The 15,979-nt window shown below is 43.9% G+C and overlaps 1 protein-coding gene across 5 annotated transcripts; it reads right to left on the bottom strand.

Moving 5' to 3' along the window:
* Window positions 1-476: 476 nt before the first annotated feature.
* On the bottom strand, window positions 477-15,628 carry golm2 (golgi membrane protein 2). 5 transcript variants are annotated; one of them, XM_060072148.1, is made up of 10 exons: window positions 14,625-15,620; window positions 11,690-11,744; window positions 10,160-10,262; window positions 9,590-9,680; window positions 9,253-9,367; window positions 8,118-8,201; window positions 4,419-4,790; window positions 4,156-4,293; window positions 2,774-2,941; window positions 477-1,562 (listed from the first exon to the last, which is right to left on the bottom strand). In XM_060072148.1, the coding sequence occupies exons 1-10, from the start codon at window positions 14,949-14,951 to the stop codon at window positions 1,486-1,488; spliced, it is 1,530 nt and encodes a 509-aa protein (XP_059928131.1). In that variant the 5' UTR covers window positions 14,952-15,620; the 3' UTR covers window positions 477-1,485. The 5 variants fall into 5 exon arrangements, with proteins under 5 accessions (XP_059928131.1, XP_059928132.1, XP_059928134.1 ...); XM_060072149.1 differs by having other exon boundaries at window positions 2,855-2,941; XM_060072151.1 differs by lacking the exon at window positions 2,774-2,941 and having other exon boundaries at window positions 14,625-15,628.
* Window positions 15,629-15,979: the final 351 nt, after the last annotated feature.

Here is a 15,979-nt window from a genome sequence, read left to right as displayed (position 1 = left end):
GACACACCCCCTTACCTCGCATCAGAGAGCCAGGGAAAAGGCCAGCAACATTAGTGGTTCCCCAGCCACTGATAAGTGCCTTCAGGCAATACTAGGTATGCCTTGGAATTTGATGAATAATTTGCCTGCTTTATTACACATGTATGTATTTTTATTCATCCATGTAGTGCAAGTTGTTGAAATACATACCTGTTGAATAATAATGCAATATCCCGCCTGATTTTTTTTATGGGATTTCAGATGTATTATGCATTGTTCCATGCAATGCTCTTGCCCCATTTACAGACAATTTGTTTGGACAAAAAAATCCACCTTTTTGATTCATACAAGCCATTTTGACAGTCTATTAGTGCGTCAAATATTGCACTCTTATGCATACCCTTAAAGTGATTGTTTTGTACACGAATATGTAATTATGCCAAACCTTACAAATCCGGTTTGGGTGAAGGAATCTTTTGCAAGAATAAAAAAACCAGCATATTTAATCTACACAATGTAAGTGCAGGTTTATAGGTTCATATAGGCGATGCTAGACAGAACATATATAGGCCTATATAAATACTAGTGATAGATGACATGAATAAACACCTTTAAACAAATGCAATTACATTCAATATGCCTTCCCATGAGAAATAATTTTAATGGCTACACAAACAAATTTATGTCCAAAGTCCCAGAATATAAAGAAATACATCTACAATACAAATGGCAACAGTTCCACTACATATGTACAAGGTACCTAATGAACACAGATGTCAGTCAGTTAGGTCCTTATGTGCTCTTGTTTCGCACGTCACAGGAGGATACTAATGTTGGTCAAGTATTGCTAAAGCCTTAATATTTTGCTCATTTTGACAATCAACAAAACATTTCTAAATCATGCAATAGCATTCTATAAAAACAGATTGAGTAGTTCCTTTTTCGTGTCTGGGAAGTCGAGAAAGAAAGAAAGAAAAACTTGAGCCACAAGCAAACTCCTTGGCAGTGCATTATGTATGCTCCCATCATTATGATGCTGAAAGAGCCCTCAACATCGTCCGAGCTGTTGCTGTGACGTTGGGCTCGAACCGATCCATCGGTCGCCCCCAGGAAAGTAGAGAAAGATAGGACGACGCGGAGGTTGGCGCCAATAGGGTTACCAATAAGTTCTTCATTATTATTCTTATAACAAAAAAAACAAACAACATGAATCTTCCTTGTACAATCTTTTGGGCATCAGAACTAACAAAAAACAAAAACATTCTATCCAGCTGACAAGGCATTGCCATCACAAGCCATTTTTTAATAATCGGTACGTCTCAACAAACTCCTTCATTATGTCGTGCCGTCCATCATAGTTCATGAACATAAACCACACAGCACAAGTTCTTGGGCACAGTGAAGTCCAGGGCTACTGCTGCCAGCGAGTGTGGGTTTGTCGTGTGGCGGACGGTCGCGGTAGGACCTTGTTGTTAATCAGAGGAATGACAACACTGAGTCCTGGTTCTAGAGGATGTCAGCAGCCTGACGCCGTTTCCCATACTCCCCGGCTCGGCCTCCCTGCATGTCCCGATCCTCGTCATCTAGAAGCAGAGAGAGAGCAGGCGGACCATTAGTGATGTGGTACCAGACACCTGCAACAGCTATCCCAGAATTCCCCCTTCAGGGGGATAATGCGAAAGGGAGAAGTATGGCAATATACAATTGGTGTTCTATAGTTTTGTGATATTGTTGAGTCTGACAATTATATGAACTTACAATAGGGATTTGACACCCAAGTTTGGGAATGTTTTCACATGAGGTAAACTAAAAAGCAAATAGATACAACAACAAAAAATCCTATACTTTAAATCAAAACTCAGCTATTTTTGTAATCAATCAATACTATCTTAACAAGTGAGCAGTATATCAACAATGAAGAGAATATGCATATTTTGTGAGCAGTCACAAGAAAAAAAAAATCACACACAATGGCACTGTAAAAAAAACAATCAAAAACAAATATAGAGCATTGGAATGACTGCAGCCAGAGTAGTGGAGTTCTGTGAATGAAATCGAAAAAACATTTTTCTCTCCATATGAATTCCTAAAACAAACGTAAAACAAACAATGTAAAATGACAGGAAGCATCAAAGCACAAATGAGTGAACTCATACTAAGATGAACAGACACAGTACCAAATCACACATGACAAAAACAGCAACGAAAGCTGATCAGACATGCAGGGCTTTTTCAAGGAGAGCCCAGACACATCGACAAACACGCAGGGCTATTCTTATCTACGGCTCTAGATGTAGGTCACAGATGTTGGATCGGCCCAGACGGGAGTAGGTGGGGGGGGGGGGACTACCTAACCATCCCTTGGTTAGGTAGTCCCCCAGAATAATAAGGAAGAGGGGGGGCTGGGGTTCCGTTTTTTTAGTGCGCTTACACCAAGGACAGTTTTTCGTGGTGGCCGTTGTAAAACAGCAGCGGAACCACCTTCCAGGTTTGACCTTGAGTTTTTTCACTTGGCAATTAATCTTTGTGACGGCGAGAGAGACGCCGGTGGTTCATCACCATGCCCGCCTCGCTCTCGCCCCTGGTCAGGGGATGTGGGGAGCCCCAGTGGGAGCTGGGAGAGCCTGGGACAGATGAAGGGTGGGTGGGGAGGGGTGGGGGGGGAGGGAGTGGCGGCGAGGGGAGGCAACAGAGGAATGATGGATATGCATCTGGACAACGAGCGGTCCAGCGGTACCCGCTCCCTCCCTCCCCCCCCCCCCCCCTACCCCGCCCACCCGCTGCCCCGGCTCACCTTGGACGTCTTCCTCCCCACCATCACCATCCTCCTCCTCATTGTAAGCCAGCTCGGCCTGCTTGTCGGCCTCGTACTCACCCACGTTACCGTCGTCCCCATTGTAGTCCGCCAGCTTAGAGCCGCGCTGGGGATCTACGGGGGACTCGTTCTCGTCAAAGAAGCGGCCTGCAGGACGCAGAGAAGGGGGCCTCGTCAGAGGGCGAGCCAGGCAGGCGCAGAGCGGAGAGCGAGCGAGCGCAGAGAAGGTCGACAGAGGGACGGACAGAGACAGAGAGGGAGAAAGAGAGAGGGGCCATGGAGAGAACGATCCATGAGGAGGAGGGATCGGATCTCGGATGATTTGGGGCAAGAGTAGGGATGAATGGATGGATCATTTTGAAGGAAGATAAGAGCAGTAACGAGATTGGGCAAGTTAAGTCAGCCAATGAAGAGAGGAGTAGAAAAACGTAAAAAAACAGCACTTAGAAGCAGTTGTTCTTTGAAAAAAATAAAGATTATGTCTTGCTTTGTTGCCTTAAAAGCATCATCTTATCTCCCTTCACAGTTTTTTGTGAGAGAAGGTATATGCGTTTGAGATATAGGGGCAAGATTGCGGCAGAGCAAAAGGGAGCAGGAGTAATGGAACCTTCTGGAAAGAGAGCGAGAAGGAGCGGAGAGGATGCAGCCGAGAAGAAAGCAGGCAGCAGACGCACGTTCTGCTGGGCCTCCTGTCCCCCGAACCCACTCCCCATTTGCCCTCCCCCTCCTCGGCCACACTTCCCCACCCAGAACCAACCAATCACGTCCTAAGACTTCGTACTACATTCAGGAGGGGAGAGCTTCACACTCATGGAGGAAATGTTGGATCGACATGGATTAAGAGTCGAGGGGGCAGGGAACCAGACACCATTCAGCTGCCACCGACCAGAGTATCCCCACCTGCTTCTTATGAGAAACCTATGGCACACAGTCCTCTACAGGGAGGTAAATCACACCATTAAACCTGACACACAAACACACACACAGGATACCTGAAGACACAAACCAACCTCAAACTAAATCCAACAATAACCTGTTCCCCACATTCATTTAACAACGAATGGCAGTTGTCTTTGAATTGGTCACATTTCAGAAGCTTGCATGACAAGAGTTGGACATGGTGAGGACTTTCCTAGAGCAGCAGATGTAACAAATACTTTTGTATTCATGTTATTTATTTAGATGAATGCCAAATATTGCGCTTGCAAAATCCTACATCCATATATGTGGGGAAGAGGGTCTATTTTCCCCATGGGGGAAAAAACGATTTGGCTGAAATCCACTGCAGGTTAAACATTCCATCCGACAAACCAGCTCTAACCAGTCCGACGCTCTGACCCCTAGTCCTCAGGTGAACTCACTCTGGTGGTGGGGAGGCAGCTGCACCGGGACCTGGTCTTTGACTCTGTGGGGCTCCAAGGGCTTGGGCACCTGTGCCGGGTTTGGGGGCACCGGGAGGGCCTTCATCTGTACACTCTCGGCCTTCACGTTTACTGGAGCTGAAAACACCAGCAGGACGCCCATTAGGCTTCCACACAGTCACAACTATGGGGCATCAATCATAAGCATCAATTAGCCTTGGGCTAGATATTTAGAAAGGTTCTAGGGCGGGTTAATACTGCACCTTGGAGCTGTCTGTTCTGTTCTCCAAACTCGTCGGCCCGCATGGCCGCCTTGTTGTCCTCGTCGAACAGAACAGGCTTGTCCACCACCGCCTGGGGTACCGGCTGCTTAATGTGACCAGGGGGCACCACCACGGCTGCCACCGCCGCCTGCTGCTGCTGCTGCTGCTGCACCTGCACCTCCTCTTCCTCCTCCTCTTCCTCCTCCTCCCCTCCGCCTCCCGCTCCCCCTCCCAGCCCCACTCTGTCCTGCTGCAGGAGGGGCTGGTCCAGGGCCTGCTCTCTGAAGCCCTTGGCTGGGACCGCCGCCACAGCTGCAGGGACCTCTTTGGGAGCCTCCTTCTGCTTCGGAGCAATCTGCGCTTTTTTTACTCCTGTGACAAAAGAGGACGAGGTTTCAAATGAAGACGGCATGAAGGCAGATCACAGATAGCTCCCTGTTCATTTTGTTTTGATTTGATATCTATTTATAATATTCTTAATTTCACAACTCTTACATCTGTAAACACTTGAAATAACTTCATACTTTATCTTTCTTGCGTGTATATATATTTCTGTTAAATTTATATTGTATTTTATTGTATTTTTATTCTATTGTATTTTAAGCACAGAAGTACAGAGTATGGCACAAACATTACACTGCACATCCTGTATGATTAGGTGACGAATAAAAACCGTTGAATTTGAATTTAGTAATGCAAGAGGACATCCAGAGGGCTAAATATACAGTGCAGAACGGAAGTAGCATGCTTGTACACTGTACAGTTGCTGCACTAGCATAATAGGTTGCTGTAGTGGGACACCATTCAATTATAAACTTTTCACTAGCTCTTTTTTTTATTATTTAAGTGTCATTAGGGTTTACCACTGAAAAAAGTTTAGAAGACGAAGAAGGGCTTCTGAGGAAAAAGCAAGCAATAGCTTACAGCTGTACCCTAAAATGTTTAGAGTTTAAATCAAATTCTCTGTCAAAGTTTGTTGGTTAGAATAAAAATCATGTACATTATAGTAACCAAAACCAATCAGAGGCTGCTGTAGGCCAGATTTGAGAGCTGGAAAGAGAGTAGAAGAGAGCAAGAGTTTGAAAGTAATACCCCAAACGCTCCCTCCCTAAGTGTTGCATTCATGCTTTTGTGGTAGAGCTATATGTGATTGACAAGCACGATGGTACCCCAAATAAATAGAGAAGAGAGATGCCCTGATTGGTCAGAAAGGATGGGGGAGCGGGAGAAAAGCTAAATTGGCTCATAAAGGACAGTCTACTAGAGACAGATTATTTTACATGTTTTTCAGTGAAGTTTGGTTTACACAGAAATTCTTAAATTGAATTTACTACCTTTTAATACCATCTTTAATACCATCACCATATTTTTTAATACCAGCACGACTTCAAGAGAGAGACCATAGAGAGTTGGATTAATTAAGATGTCCCAACGGGACTTGGTCCATAGTTTTTAATCAATATGTCACAAAGTAGACATAGACAGAGTGCCAGAGAGAGAGAGATTTTGAGCCCAGTGTTGAAGTTAAGTTATAATTACCTCGTTAATATTGTTATTACAGTGTAAAGGTTTTACATGAAAAAGTACATCATAGTAACGCGTTACGCACAACATTAGCCGCGTTTACATGGACACGATTAGGTTTCCTAATCGGAATAGAACTATTCCTATCATGCAATCCGAATCTACTGTATATAGGCCTATGGCATTTACAAAACTGGTAAGCGTACGTTCGTATGTCTCTCACGCACAACCGTTATGTTGGTCTGGACTTATATGATATATGTAAGGGATAATGCTATAGTACAGAACGCCGTTCTTTATCGGGTAAATAAGCCCAGACAGGGCGACCCGGACCGCGATGCGAAGCGGAGGTGTCTTGCTTCGCCCTGAAGGGTATTATTTTCGATAATGACCGGCGACGTTCTATTACACGGCTCCGTGCCAAAACAGCAGAGAAATAGTCCGCCAAAGACGTTGACGTCGCATAGAAACCGGACGCGCTGGGGTTGATAAGTTGCCGGACTACATACGGAGTGATAAGAAAGACGTGAATCAGGCAAAAAAAATCCACTTTCCCTGACAGTGGTCAAGTTCGGTATGCATAAAAGTACCGACTGACCAATTGCGAAATACTGCAGCTGCTGATGCCATCTCTCCAAGTTAAAAAGTAGCCGCACCCACCCCAAACCAATCGGAATAAGTGTATACATGTCGATTATAGCGGACTACACTACCTCTTCTATTCCGCATGGAATTAAATGCCGATCAGAGAATTGTAATCCGATTGAGCCCTATATACAATAATTTTTTATTACGATTGAGCTGTTCTTCCAATTCTAATTGGATCATAAGTGTCCAGGTAAACACGGCTGTCTAGCGGTCACACCGGTCTCACGGTAACGTCAAAATCCATACCGTACATACCGTCCATACCCCGTTCTACGAGCAGGTCATATGCAGAAAGAGACGAGAGCGACAAGAGCCGCAATCATGTCTTGTTGTGCAGTTGGTTGCAAAAAACTTTTTAATAAGACTGATTATCCCATTTATTCTACTTCTTGCTTGCCAACATAATAAAACAATTCAAATACTTTACTAATTATGCTTTTTCTTATTCGCATTGCATGCTTATTAAATGTATACTCTGTTTGAGTTCATCTCCCTCAAAAAGTAGTCCCCTTTAACTACGATCGATCAAACATGTTTTGGACACCTCAAAGGGCATTATCTCGCTTATACCATGGTCACTTGCCAAAGAAAAGTCATTTATATTTTCATGCGTTTTACAATCCAAATGTAACGTTTTTCACATAAATAGGACGGACCTTAGCTACGACCTGGCAACGGGAGGTATTTTAGTCAGCTGAGCTATGAGCCAGAGAGCTAACGTTATGGATTGTACATATTTATAATTCGAAATTCATCCCAGCATTTATACCACAGATACTATAGGGTCTATAGCATATAACCACGTTTTCTGATTACAGTTTAATGTAACAGTAAGCTGACAACAACGCTAATTAACACCGCAACTGCATATTAACCACACAGAGATAACCATGGCAACCGGTCAAACAAATGTTTTTTTTGCGATCATTCTTTAAATATCGATTCCTTCCTTCCTTCCTCCAAAATTTATCCAGGGTATATCCAGTTTGTTTCAGCGCACGCACCACACAACATCATTGATATCGCTCAGGTCCAACTCGCAACGTAAAAATAAATCCACCCAAGTTTTAGTAATTTTAGGAGATAGGCCTGCACGTAAATTACACCAATTGAGAAACTCATAGGCCTTGTTGAAAATGTAATACCTCGTCAGATGACGTTTATTACTTTTTAATGGCCTTCATTTGGGCTAATTTCATTTACTACCTTTTAATACCTTTAACAACCCCGCGGAAACCCTGGATAGTCATTCAACTCTGCCTGGCCTATTGACAGCTGTGGGAAACCCTGGGCCTGCACTTCTGCTGCTGAGACACCAATATTTTCCATCTGAGATGAATACAATTTGTCTCACCTCATCTTTAATGCAGTAGCATTGAAAAAGAACTGCACCATACAGAAATAGCATACTAGTACTGTACTATTATAAACCAGTGCTCCAATATCCATTACAAGATACTATTTACTATAGCAAGCTATACTACTGGTCTCTCCAAGACAGATATTGGGGCGAGAAATGGTACGCACCAAACTGCAGCTCCTCTATCTTCCCCACCTCGCTGTCCTCTATCCCAGGCATGCCTGCGTCGCTGCCTGGCTTGCCCATCTCATCTGGGAAGCAGAGGGGGACGTTCATAAGCGTTAGTATTCATATCATCACTTCGGTGACACTTTCATTCAAAAGATACCAGCAGTGACTACAGATATAGGTCACTACGGAGCAGCTGATACAAGTCTTAAAGTAAGTGGTAAGGCGGGGGTAAGGGATCTGGTTGTTTACAGGTGGACCGAGGACAGTGTGTGTACATGTTTGTATTTCGTACGAGGGTTGGGTATTGCTGGAGCTTCTTCTGATACCGGTGCCCACTTCTGTTCTGGTGCCTGAACTGATACTTTTAATTTAAAAAATACAAATGAAAGATTGTTTTTTTATTGCAGGCTCAAAGAAAATGTTCAATATATTGATAAATGGAACTCAGTCAACTACAGTATTTTGACAGTCAATAACCACTACAATGCTAATAAAATAATCCCACAGAGGATTTCTGGCAGGGCGCTCCAGGCAATAATGTTAAGGCGGGTGTGGCTGAATCAGAGCACAAAAGAGTTGGCAGCTTGGGCATGGCACCAACAAGAGGCACCGAAATCTACGTTGCAATTCGCATTTTTCTGGAATGTACCAGTCCTAAAAGAACCGGTGCCATCTTGGCAGAGGTTTTCAGGTACCAACCCTATAAAAGCTGCATCACTACTGGTGGCTGTCTGTTTAAAAAAACACCCAGCAGGTGGATACATGTCTCCTGGCTCATGCAGAGACTGAGCAGAGGCAAGGCCCAGGGCCCAGGGCCTCGGTGGGTAACCGTATAGACTTTATCCTCATAATAAATAGAGTGGACTGTAGTGTTAAATGTAATGATAAATAATCCAACTCAAGTTTCAGTACACAGAGGCATGATAGGGATTTTGTACCATTAAAGTATTAAAAGTCCATAGTAAAAATATAAAACAAGCTTCGATTGATTATGGAAGGTTGAAATTGTATCTTTAATCCTAACTACAGAATTTTGGATTATTATAAAAAAAATGGGTTACTGCAATAATCGTTATAAATCATTCCTATTCAGCAAGTCATATTTAACTGTTGTGGTGTTGGTGACTGTACCTTTGAGAATGACGTTGCCCTGTACGAGATCAGCCACCGTGTGGCGCTCTGCCTCCACCTCCGCCCCAGCCTGAGGCTGAGCCTGCACACCAAGCTTATTGCTGTCCAGTCCGCTCTGAAGAAACAAGCGAGAGAGGGAGAGCGATATAGGGGGTGAGAGGGCGATAGAGCGAGGCAGAAGGACATGGACAGAGAGAGAGAGAGAGAGAGAGAGAGGGAAGGAGCGACAAAGACCCAGAGAGAACTTCAGATAGCTGTTGTTGGTGTGTTTTTGTGTTATGGTAATGGCAGAGTAAGCAGTATAACACCAGAACCGGGGGCGATGTGAAACACTGACCCGTCTCAGCTTGGCGACTTCCAGCGCCAGAGTCTTCCTGCTTTCCTCAAACTCCTCCGTCAGCTGCTTGATCTGACGGCCGCACTGCAAACTAGGATGCAAACGAAAACAAACAACTCGTCACCCAAACCATCCAAAGGCATCAAGACTGACCGATACATTATTTACAGGTCTGAGCCACGCACGGAAACAGACACAGCACAGAGATGCAAAGGGGTTGTTCTGTGGATGTTATTGGTTAAAGGTGACATATTATACCACCAGGTGTCTTGCCGTTTTGAAAATCTGCCTCTTCTGACATCATGAGTGGGCGTGTCAACCTAGATGCATGACGGATAGATGAGCAACGTTTGCTACAGTCCACTGGGTAGGCTGCTAGACTGATCTAGGTGGAGGCGGCCGGCCACTTGCGATGTCAGAAGAGGCTGATTTTCAAAACGGCTTGTAATGGCTAATCACACTCAAATTTGGTGGTATAATGTCACCTTTAAATGTAGGATTCAGCGCTGTTCTCCGAGTATCGGACAGACAAGCACACCTGAGCGAACGTCACTTGTGGTGGACTCCTACCTCTCGTACTCCAGCCGCCGCTCCAGCGTGGTGCGGTTCTTTCTCACCTCCCTCATCTGCTCCTCCTGCTGCATGAACTCCTGGTTGATCTCCTTCAGCTGCTCTGCTCAGAAGGCAGCAGGAGAGGCAAGGCGTGAACATACGGTCCATACACACACACACTAACGTCCACTGAAACTAGATCCTCAGAGTGCTGTTGTTCAAAACTAGGGTTAGCAATTTATGTTTGAGGCATATTTGTTGAAATAGTCTTTACATCCCAAACGATGAAGAAAAAAAAAGGTCAAATCTGGTATATATGGCTGTTGCAGGCCTGTCGTACTGTATGCCTGTACGATCATTTAATTCGGCCAGAAATTAAATGATTGGAAGGCCTACCCATCTGTTAACCAACCTAACCAGCACATGCTCTTCCCGTGCACTCATTGTGCATGACCGCAGTCTTCCACAAGGCTAGGTAGACCAATTGTTCAAACTAGCAAGCTAGTCAACCGTTTTGGGCAGGTGGCCTTGGAGGGAGGCTTTAAGGGAGGGTTGGGATTTTGTTTCGGTTTGATAGTTGTGGCTCAGTGGTTCCTAACCTTTAAGGTGTACCACTAAATCGTCATCAATACCTTCACCTCATATGCAAACAGTTTAGAAAAAGATAACAAGTTAAGAGGCTGAGCAAATAGTGCCAACGCCCGCTTTATACACAGGTATTACCGCAAGAAGGAAATAATGCTGTATTATACAATGGTATAATGCTGCATTGGCTGAACATATTTTTAAAGGGTTAGAAATATGGGTTATTTTAAAATGTATTAATTAGCAAGGAAATGTGTCTAATTTACACATATAAAACCACATCTGCTGTACACTGAAGTACCACCAGTTGTACACAGACTACAGGTTGAAAAACACTGATCTAGCTTACTCTTGCTGGTTTATCCAAACCAGCATGAGTAGCAATAGTTATAGTTAGTTACGACCAAGTAATTTAATTGGATAAGAGGCATTCCATGAGTGCTGATATAGAGTATAACAGCACTGGGACATTTAACTATACATGCATCACTCCACTTTACAGGTGTTCTCAACCGTTAATGTTATGTTAAGCTAGTGTGTTAATGTGTTGCTTCACAACAGTTCACTCCAGTTCCACTTGCGGATCCATTTGTGTTGGCGAAGTCAAATAAATCATAAATAAACAAAAAAATCATAATCAGTCGTTGCTTATTACTGTTAACTAATTTGTAGAACAGTTGTAGAAACGCAATATCACACTCGAGTTCGGCTGTGATTATCTTCGGCACTCGGCCTACGGCCTCGTACCTATGACCGAATCACAGCTGTGCTGATATTCAGTGCAACAGCACTCCCTCTTGTGTGATATTGCTTCATTAAGAGTTCTAATAGTTCAGAGTCCTGATTAGTTCAGAGGTTTAATGGTTCAGAGCTCAAGAGTTCTAATGGTCAGAGTTCCGATAGCTCAGAGTTCTGTTGGCTCAGACCAAAGCTCTAATGGTTCGGAGCTCAGCACTTTATTACCTTTCAAGCGCGTGATCTCTGTTATTTGACTCGTAAAATCCTGGTGCAGCTTCATCTGGGAAATGGAGAATAGGAAAAGGTTTACAGAGAGATCAATACAAACATGGCTCAGAAAGCTTATTAGAACTGCAACAGAGGCCTTTTCCTGGTTGATTAATCATTTAGTCCAAGAAGATGTCATACACAATGGTAAATGCCCATCACAAGTGATCAGAGGCTTTTAAAATGTGAAGCCTACATTTCCTAGCTATTTTTTGCTAAGGAGCCAAACTGAAACAAAAACTAAGGCAAAAAACAACTTAATTTAGCACATTTTTGGCATCAAATTAATTACAATGAATATTCTATTGATCAAATAATCAATTAATGATGATCTCGTCAAATAATAGTTCCATACCAAAAGATACAAATAGAAACATGTGTTTTCTATTCGGAGGTTGATTGCTTGGAAAAAACGATGGAAAAAAAAATACCCAAAAACTGCATTTTAGCTGACAATGTCAAACAAATCAATTTCCCTGTAATGTTGTCTTCATTGATTTGTAGCAGTGCCCATCTAATTACTGAAGACATCACACATGAGACCACTTGATCTGCTCTTAAACTTAAACTGGCCAGATTCTCTGTTGTGCCAAGAAACATCTAGGTGGTTCCAGACATTGCTTAATGACACAGGAAACTCTGTCTGGTTGATTGCCGTCCAGCAAGCAGCACTTTCCTCTATCATACTTCCTGTACCCTAGAACCTAAAGCAGCTTTGTACAGATACAACCAGCCCAACCAGTATTGTACACCCAGGACAGGTCACACAAGGTAAAGCCTGAACAACCGACAAACACAAGTCCTTGGTTAGGGCATGAACCATAACAGGATGGAAAACGTCCATTGACCTTAGCTTGTGTAAGGATAACGTTATGCCAAGTAATTAAATTCAGCCAAGTCAAACTGCGGGTTTGATTTGCTTTTGTGCCGTTGAAGCAGGATGCTGAGCCTTTAAAACAGGTCAGGGATGTTGACAAAGAACAGCCGGATGCAGTCTGCACCACTCAACACACATAATATAGGAAGTAGAGTGCAGGAACGGATGTCATCACCATCAGCAGGTTATCTAAAGGTTATCCGAGTCATCTCTTGTCTACAGACAGACTTTCCTTTCATGTCACCTGGCCACCCAGAATTGCAAAGAGACACTCTTCCCCAGGATATAAATTAAAGTAAAGAAATGGTTTCCATTCATCCTGGTGACTCCAACACTGCTGAGCAATATAGACCGAAAAACCATGTCCCCATCCTTGACTTGATGTCATTAGTGTCAGCAGACACCAGACAGGTATTACTCTGAGCTTTTTAAATCAATGGAGTTTACTGGCGACTAGGGAATAAGATCCCCGATTTGATGAAGGCCAATAGAAAACACTGCCAAGACAAGTGTATAATGTTCAATAAAAATAAAATAAAAGAACTTCCTTTGTGTAATGCAGACAAATATCATTCAATGTGGACCCACCTCTGTTTACCTGTGGCTGAGCTATCACAAACAACAGTCTACAGTGTACAGATGTGTATTTAAATAAAAGTGCAGATGGGATTGGGTTTTGGAGAAGCCCTGCCTCCCAGCTGCTCTTAAGCAGGACAGGGCGGCGCTAATCACACAATGTCCACCGGTCACTATCAGACTGACAGACTCAGCCAGCAGGGGACAGACCAAGGCTTGCCATTTGAACATTTCGACCCAGGGGAATTAGAACAGTGACAGGGACCATGAAGCTTTTGGTGGTATAGGATGACAATGTGTTTAAATTACAACAGGAATTTAATTACCAAGTCGCATTACAAAGTCATCCTCCCAATAAATTATCCTTGACCAGTTTGAGGACACATCACCCCGGCATTGTAAGAAAGGCCTTAAGAAATGCTATGTGCTATTGTTGCAAAATACTTAAAGACTAGGGATTACTTGGGCCACTTATTATTACCGGCTGCACATTGGTCGAAAACAATAATAAAAAAAAAAAAAGCATTTTAAACAAGAATTATTTTTTTCAAACAAACGATTAGAAGACAACAACCTGCTTGTTCAGTTTGGTGCTATTCCTAAACACAGACCTATAAACCACACCCTTTACCCTGATTGAGAGGTTATTCAGCCTATTCACTGAAAACTGGTTAATCTGGAATGTCATGCAACCAGTGTGACTTCTCATAGAACGCTGTATTTGGTTGTATCTTTGTGCAGCAATGTCCATGATACTAACGACCTAGGCTGCCACACTCCACCTAGGTGGCTTTTACTGGGCACCATACATACCAACCACATGGGCGCAGGGTGATGTGTTGAAAGACGGTTTATGTAAGTTTTGAAGACAAGGATACATGGCCTGGTGCTCCATGTTGCCATGCAGGAGCTCTTCCCCAAAGTGTGTGCGGAAGTGGCGGGTTTAACCTGTGCACATTGGCTGGTAAATGTACAACAGGTGTGCAGCCTCACCCAGAACCAGTCCCATCAGTCTCTGGCAGGTGAGGATGCTTAAACCAGCCATCATCCACACACACTCCACACTATGACTCAAATTAAATATTACTGTATACAGCCTGCCAATGGTACCTAGAAAGGCCTTCAACTAGGATACACATATTATGGTCCCAATTGCATAGGCATGCTTGCCCAAATGTAAGCCTACATCTCCAATAGATCTCCAATAAGTAATTTTGATTTTGAGTAAACGAGATAATAAGGTACACACTACAGCTATGGTGATATTTGAAATTATTATGATAAATAGTAGCACGTCGTCCAACCCTGAATCAACCACCTTGGTGGGGGGATTGGAGGGAGGGTTCCAGGTAAAGCTATGGTTGAGATGCGATGCTGGCCATAAAAACGCATACAGGAAATTAATAACCCTTGACAGCTTCAATGCCTTCCGCGCCATACCTTGTCATCCGTGCACTTCTTGATGAGAGTCTCTCGGGCCTGGATCTTGCTCCCCAGAACATTATTGTCTCCCTCCTTCTGGTCGATCTGCTTCTTGTGCGTGTCCACTTGCGCCATCAGCTCCGTATTGCGCTTCTCCAGGCGGATCCGCGCCGCGTCGGTGCGCTTCACCTGCGCCTGGACCTCCGCCACTTCATCCAGCAGGCGGACGTGCTTGCTGGTCACAGTCCAGTAGTTGAAAGAAAGTATGGCGATGATCACCATCAGGGCAATGAGGAAGAGAGACGGGAGGCGGCCTCCCCGTCGGTTTGCACCAAACCCAATCATTTCAGTAAAAAAGTACTTTTTATAAGCTTGTGATTGCAACCCTAGCGAGCACGACGCAAATATCCTCGTCTCCCTGCTATCCTAACCTCTCGAAAGGACATGCCGATGAAATGCTGCAAACGTGTTGACGACAGTCAGGGATATAGGTCTAGCCTCATCGGCTACTGTGCTCCTTGTGGTTTCACTCGCTGTCCTCCTTCCGTACACTTGTCATCCTCCCAGTCTTCATACGATGTCAACATGCAGCCGCACCACACAGCAGGGACGTGGCATCACGGAACGTGGAGAGGTCGGGAGAACACTGATTTAGCAAAGCCAGACAATAGCAATGCCAGGGAGATATCCGGGTACATATAGGAATACTCCCAGCACAATGATTTATAATATGAGAGCAGCCCCCAGGCTAAGCTAGTAGATCTGCTAACCATCTAAGCTAGCTATCTTCTGTTATCATGGTCACCAGAGCGATTCATATCCGAGGAAATCTCTGCACCTCAAACCCAGTAGTTTCTTATTTTGAAATAAACCTAATAGAGTCAAACCCCCTAAGCAGTAATCCAGATATCGCAATCCAGCCTGTTTTTAACGCAGTGAAGCTAGCCACAGCCGTCCAATTGTATTTCCATTTCTGCCACGAAAGCGCATCGGCTCTTCAAAGTAAAAGCCTTGACAAGACGTCGCCCCCTTTCGGAAAGTGAAGCCCTGCTTCTAATACACGTGCTTTTACTTTTAGACCGAACCCCGAGCCTCAACGATGCTCGGGCACAACTGCAGATACCAATAGCGCAAATATTGCCACCACATTTTCCATTTCCTACTGCCGACCTTATGCTGCAAGTCAAAGAACGTCGTTTTACACTCTGGGGTATAACAAGCCCAATTACTTATTATTTTTATGAATATGATAATTGATTCTGGTGCCATTCATACTCAGATATCACGCTGTGTATGGCACACACAAATATGGCGTTATGTGTTATGGTACTATGTTGTATGGCATTATAAATAAGCCTTTAGGATTAGTAAAT

This window comes from Gadus macrocephalus, chromosome 14, assembly GCF_031168955.1.
Source record: "Gadus macrocephalus chromosome 14, ASM3116895v1".
Lineage (NCBI taxonomy): Eukaryota > Metazoa > Chordata > Actinopteri > Gadiformes > Gadidae > Gadus > Gadus macrocephalus.
The sequence above is the reverse complement of the archived record's forward strand: the minus strand, read 5'-3'. Positions and strand labels throughout refer to the sequence as shown.

Excerpts from the sequence above, each read along its gene's own strand:
- golm2 (XM_060072148.1), bottom strand. The coding sequence starts at position 14,951 with ATGATTGGGTTTGGTGCAAACCGACGGGGAGGCCGCCTCCCGTCTCTC. Across the intron at positions 11,745-14,624 it reads AGAAGTGCACGGATGACAAG|ATGAAGCTGCACCAGGATTT; the intron begins GTATGGCGCGGA and ends TCCATTTCCCAG. Across the intron at positions 9,681-10,159 it reads CGGCGGCTGGAGTACGAGAG|TTTGCAGTGCGGCCGTCAGA; the intron begins GTAGGAGTCCAC and ends TTTGCATCCTAG.